At 56.0% G+C, this 6,000-nt stretch overlaps 1 protein-coding gene across 1 annotated transcript; it reads right to left on the reverse strand.

The window, feature by feature from the left end:
- Positions 1-1,971: 1,971 nt before the first annotated feature.
- On the reverse strand, positions 1,972-5,744 carry RPS19BP1 (ribosomal protein S19 binding protein 1). Its single transcript, XM_003821619.5, has 4 exons — positions 5,566-5,744; positions 5,274-5,402; positions 2,698-2,795; positions 1,972-2,502 (listed from the first exon to the last, which is right to left on the reverse strand). The coding sequence occupies exons 1-4, from the start codon at positions 5,615-5,617 to the stop codon at positions 2,371-2,373; spliced, it is 411 nt and encodes a 136-aa protein (XP_003821667.1). The 5' UTR covers positions 5,618-5,744; the 3' UTR covers positions 1,972-2,370.
- Positions 5,745-6,000: the final 256 nt, after the last annotated feature.

The raw sequence follows: 6,000 nt of genomic DNA on the forward strand, positions 1-6,000 counted from the left end.
GAAGTGACAACTCAGTGTCCTCTTTTTTTGAGACAGGGTCTTGCTGTCACCCAGGCTGAGGTGCAGTAACGCCATCTTGGCTCACTGCAGCCTCTGCCTCTCGGGTCCCAGTGATCTTCCCACCCCAGCCCTTTTCCCCGCAAGCAGCTGGGACCATGAGTGCACACCACCATGCCCGGCTAATTATTGTATTTTTTTTGTAGAGATGGAATTTTGCCATGTTGGCCAGGCTGGTCTTGAATTCCTGACCTCAGGTGATCCACCTGCCTCAGCCTCCCACAGTGCTGGGATTACATGTGTGAACCACTATGTCTGGCCTCAGTGTCCTCTTATTTGGGCCCCGTTGGTCACCAGGTCCTGGCCATCACAGCACCTCCTCGGCCCCCCATGGGGACAAACCCTCTCTCCTCCAGTGCTACCCCAGTCGCCCCAGCTCCCTGCTGCCTTCCAGACAGCTGCACCAGAACTGCTCAGGGTGACAGTTAAAAGGCAGACTCCTCAGTCCTGTCCTTGACCCACCGGACCAGAGTGCCAGCAGTAAACACAAATGACTGTCACCCAGAGGGGCATGGACAGGCACCCAATAGTGTTATTTGGCGTTAAGTGTAAGATTTATGGGGAAGCTCACAAGTGGGGAAGCAGCAGGACCCTGGCTCCCATCCTCCTCGTGCGACAGTGCCTGTCACTCTGCACTCTACACAGGGAGGGAGCAGGAAGAACACCTGGGCGATTATGTAACAGTGGGCGTGTTCCTGTTAGAAAGGGGCCCTGGGCCTATGGTCAGCCTGTTCTTCCAGGCGCTAGAGGCTGAGTTGGCTTTTTGTTAAGCCGCTTAAAAGATTAAGGCCACTAGTCTCCACGGATATCCAAGTTTCTCTGCCCAGTGGGGTCATTACAGCCCAGCAGGCAGGAAGAGGCCCTGGTCTCTAAGGTTTGGGGTCACAGCACACTCCCTCCCCCTCCCCCTGCTGATGGAGGTCGCCTGGAGACAGGACCTGACTCCAGCTCTGCCCCCGGAAGATGTGTGGCCCCCTCATGTCCTCATTTAGGATGGAACACGGTTAAAGACCAGGAACAGACCACCCAGGGCAGTGGGGGAGCAAATGCTGTTACAAATAACAGGCCCGAAGGCAATGTCATCAGGGACCCCAGGGAGCCAGATGTCACTCCCATCAAACCCAGCCTCAGGGGACTGCCAGGCTCTCGACCAGCAGCAATGGGAGTCACCACAGCAAAGGAGCCCTTAGGCTATGGTGGGGAGGAGAGAGTTTAGGAGACAAAAGCAGCTGCCTGAAGGCTTCCCAGGTCCCTTCCCCTCAGGCCCCCTGATGAAAGACTCCTGGGCTCTCACTTCTCACCTCTCCTCCGCTGGCCCTGCCTCCGCTTCCGCCTCCTGTCTTCACTCACACATTCAGTGCCTGCCTGTCCTTCACCTCCTGATCCCACCCCATGCCTGCTGGAAGGGTCCCGCCTGCCTCCCCTCACCTCCATCTTTCAGCTCAGGCACACCTGAGTGTGAAACCGTTTCTTCAGGTTACCTCCTGAGTCCTCTCTACTGTCCCCTCCCCACTATGACAGGCATTTGACCCCACCTGGCTGCTCACCAGAGCATGAGCCGGAAAGGGAACACACCGGGTGAAATGCTCCGCTCATGGCGGACTCCACGCTCCCCGGGCGCGGGCGGAAGCAGCAACACTCCCACTGCCGGACCCAGCCACCTGCACTGGAACTGCTCCCAGCAGCTATTTTTGCCTCAAGAGTCACCTTTTCAGCTGTGGTGGCCATCCCCAGAGGAGGGAGGCGCCCCTGGCAGCAGAGGTGGGTGTTCTGATGGCTGCCTGCCGGGGCTGGACTGGAGGACTTGTGACCCGGAGCTCAGAAGCACGCTGGGAGATGGGGAAGGCAGCGTGGCGCTTTGGTGCCACAGGAGATGGGAGACACCCTGTGGGGCAGACCAGCAGCACACACAGCTCTTGGGTTCACATTTATTGTAACTTGGAAGCCCACCCTTCTTCCTACTCCTGGAGCTGTCGTCCCCAAGGGCTCAGGAATTAGCCTTGCTCCACAGCAAACAGCCCAGAGGCCCCACCTGGGCAAAAGCAAACAAAACAGATACGTTCCTTTCCGGCAGGTGCAGATGCTCTGCCCAGGCCTGCGGAAGCCAGCTCCGGTCTGTGTGTAAATCCTCCCCAGGACTTCCGGCCCACCAGCTCCATTCCAGCCTCCACTCGGCTCAGCTCCGCGGCTTCCTCGAGCCAGGCTGGTCCTGCATCGCCATCTGCTGGCCGCGCGGCACGGCCGGTTCCTGGAGCCAGCAGGAGTCGGAGGCTGCAGGGCTTGAAGGCCTCTTCACCGTGCCCTCCAGGGAGCCTAGCTGCCGAAGTATTCCTGCTGGAACTTCTGGAAGTCTTCCTCGGTGAACACGGTGCCCTCAGCCTTCTTCTTCTTGGTCTTGGCCACAGGCCGGTCACAGGCCTTGCGGCCCCGGTTCTGGCGCAAAATCTGGCGAGGGTGCGGGACCGAGGGCCCATCATTTCAAGAGCAGAGGAGGCCCGCAAAGGTCACAGGGGAGTTTGGCGCAGGGCAGGGCTGGCCCAGCCTCCCACCCTATGCTCAGGGCTGAGACCGCCATGGGTCCTAGGGGAACAGCCTCGGCTCTCACCTCCCAGGTCCCTTCCTATAGTCCCCTCGACCAACCTGCTGGCTCACAGACTCAGCCACGGTGCTTCTCGTCCTGGTCAGAAACTTCAGGTTTACTCTGAGGTGGTCTCGACACTCTCGCTTCCGGTACTCGTCTGTGGGTAGCAGGCAGGGAGCACCATTTCAGATTCACTCCCCCTGGAAGCATTCTCAGTCCCTGGCCCATGGCCCTGCCAAAGACCTCATCGTTCCCTTCCCAGGTTATTACAGCGGCTGGGCTCTTCTCCATCAAATGCATTCTCCACACAGGTCCTGCTGAAAGCCCCAGGCTTTTGGCCCCCACCCCCATTTTCCAACAATTATGTCCTGAATACTACTCACCAAGGGAGCTACTCTGGAGCTTTGGCTTCAGTGAGAGATGAAGGACAAAGGACCCAGTATTTTAGAAGCGCAAACATTTCATGGAGAAAAACAAAAGAGGAAACAGAAAAGGGGAATTCCAGGGGTGGAGGGTGCAATTTCAAATAGGAGGGAATGAGAAGGTCTCACTGAAATGACTCGAAGAGAGCTGTGGATATCCGGGAAAGAGCATTTGTCTAGGTAGAGGGAACACCCAGTGCAAAGGCCCTGAAGCAGAAATGTGTCAAATGTGTTTGAAAAACACAAAACAGCTGGAATGGCTGGGTGCGGTGGCTCACACCTGTAATCTCAGCACTTTGGGAGGCCGAGGCAGGCAGGTCACCTGAGGTCAGGAGTTCGAGATCAGTGTGGCCAACATGGTGAAACCCCGTCTGTATTAAAAATAACGAAAATTAGCTGGGTGTGGTGGTGGGCACCTGTAATCCCAGCTACTCGGGAGGCTGAGGCAGGAGCATCGTTTGAACTCGGGAGGCTAGAGGTTGGAGTGAGATGAGACTGCACCACTGTACTCCAGCCTGGGTGACAAAGCAAGACTCCATCTCAAAAAAAAAAAAAAAAAAAAACAAAAACAACAACAAAAACAGCTGGAGTGGGGGGAGTGGGTGCAGGAAGAGACCAAGTTTGGCTGGGGGTGGGGGTAGGTCATATAGCCCTTGTCAGGCACCCTAAGACCACCACCTTTTAGTGACTACAATGGAAGCCACCCAGAGGAAAAACAAGGAATGACTTCTGATTTTACACGATCATTTTGGTTGCTGTTGAGAACAAGATTACGGGGGGAGGGGGCATGTGGAAGGCAGGAGACCGGCTAGGCTTCTGCAATAATTCAGGCAAGAGACGATGCAGCTTGGAGCAAAGTGGCAGCCGCAGAGGTGTTCTTTCCATTGGCTGCGAGGCTTGCCATTCCTCTCACTCAGCATCTATGTGCCAAAACCTGTGGTGGACACCAAGGCTGCGGACAAGCCCAAGGAGGTGTGTGCCTTTAGGAGCTTCCATCCAACAGGGGAGGTGGGTGAGCACCCAGGACACGACAGTGAGACAAGGGCTGGGACAGATGGGAATGACCTCTGGCACTCCACACTCCTGCTTCATGGCAAGTATCGCTGGGGCTCAAACCTGTCTCACTTTCCTGCCTCCAGACTTTGGCTTAAGTTGTATTTCCTCCTTGGAATTCATAATTCTTTTAACAAATACTTTAACATCTTTTATGCATTAGACTCTAGGGATTCAGACACAGTAAGAGCTTGCCACGTCCTGACACATGTCAAAATATCACCATCTTGCCTACACCAGCCCCTCCGAAAGTCTTTATGTCTATTAAGTGACACTACGTCCCCCAAGAAACTAGGCTCCACCTTCACAGCCAATTCACCACTAAAACCCCTCTAAAGGCTGAAATTCTCTGCTGCCCCCTCTTCAACATATTTTCCACCTGCACAATTCTCTTGTTATCTCTGCTGCTATAGCCACTGTCCAGGCCACAGCATGTCCTATTTCAATGGAGTAGGTAATAGCAGCACTCTGGAGACACAATGCCTGGGCAGCCACAATGCCTGTACCACCTGGGCAGGTGCCTTTTTCTGAATCTGTAAAACGGGGGTGATAGTAGTATCGACCTCAAAGGGCTGCTGTAAGGATCAAACGAGCTTACATTTGTACAGCACTTAGAATCAGCACCTGGTACAGAGTGTTAGTGAATGTGTTTAAATGCTCCATCTTTGATCCTCATTCACTAGGTCACCTTTACCAGCCTTTATTTTTTCAAATTCTCAAAGGCAACAACCTCCTTTCTGACTCAGGACCTTTGCACATACTATTCTTCCTAGAATATTCTCCTACTTTTCACCTAGCTCACTCTTATACATCCTTCAGCTCTCGGCTGAAATGTCGCTTCCTCAGAGAAGGCTGACTTGGCCTAAGTCCCCATCAGAGTACCGTAGTCTTTTAATTCATAGGCTTCAATGCACTTAGCAATGACACACTGGGTTTGATATTCTTTGATGCTTCTCTCCCCACTAGGGCCGTAGTCCACGAGGACCAGGACGGTGGCGTGTTCTGTCACCTTCGTATGTCCAGGGCCCCGCTCCGCGCCTGGCACACAGTAGGTCTAGCAATACTGGGCGAACGCTTCAAGCCCTGCCTCAAGCGCCACCTCCTCTGGGGCGCAGGTCCCAGCACCGGAGGCAGCACTTTCAGCCCCTTCCCGAACTTACCCAGTGCCGACTTGGGCACCTTTCCCTTGGCCGAGTTCCGCAGTTTCTGGGCCTGAATTGCCTTCGTCTTCCGGGGCCGTTTCACCGGAGCCCCTCTCGGCTTGGCCTGACCTGGAGGGTCCCGGGGGGCTGTAGGGGAAGAGAGAGGAAGAGACCCAGGTCAGAGGGCGCGCAGCGTTCCCATGCCACTGGGGCTAAGCCCGGCCTGGATTGTTTTCCATCCAGGGCTCCCGCCCACAGCCACTGCCATCCTCCTGCCCGCGCCGGACGTCCCCTGGCCAGCCCTCCTCACCCTCGGACGCCGCCAGCAGCTCCAGGCCCCGCCGCAGCAGGGCGGCGGACATGGCGGCGCTTGGCTCCGCCCACGAGCCTCACACTACTTCCGACCTGGCAGTCCCTGTCGTCTCGGTGGAAACCCGAGCCCGAACAGAGGGTTCCGGAGGGGGATGGGCGGAAGTGCCCATCTTTCTTAGGACGCATGCGTTAGGGGTTTACACTTGAGCGGAAGAAGGGGCGGAAACTGGAGGCGGGTCCAAGGCGCAGAAAGACACATGTGTTATTCAATCCCAATCTACCTGGCTCCTGGCGCTCAGTCCCCTCCTTCCCCGGAAGTCGTCCGCAACCTGCTCCGCCGGGTTGGCCAATCCTCTCGGGTCTCGTGGCTCCGTGGCGGGCTAGGATGGGGACAGGGCGGAGTGTTTTTCATATACTTCAACCAGCACTAGGT

This window comes from Pan paniscus, chromosome 23 (genome assembly GCF_029289425.2).
Source record: "Pan paniscus chromosome 23, NHGRI_mPanPan1-v2.0_pri, whole genome shotgun sequence".
NCBI lineage: Eukaryota > Metazoa > Chordata > Mammalia > Primates > Hominidae > Pan > Pan paniscus.

What these genes read in the sequence shown, in the direction of transcription:
- RPS19BP1 (XM_003821619.5), bottom strand. Translation starts at nt 5,617, where the DNA reads ATGTCCGCCGCCCTGCTGCGGCGGGGCCTGGAGCTGCTGGCGGCGTCC. An exon ending in GCTGCTGGCGGCGTCCGAGG is followed by an intron (nt 5,403 to 5,565) that starts GTGAGGAGGGCT and finishes CTTCCCCTACAG; the next exon opens with CCCCCCGGGACCCTCCAGGT. An exon ending in GGTGCCCAAGTCGGCACTGG is followed by an intron (nt 2,796 to 5,273) that starts GTAAGTTCGGGA and finishes TGCTACCCACAG; the next exon opens with ACGAGTACCGGAAGCGAGAG.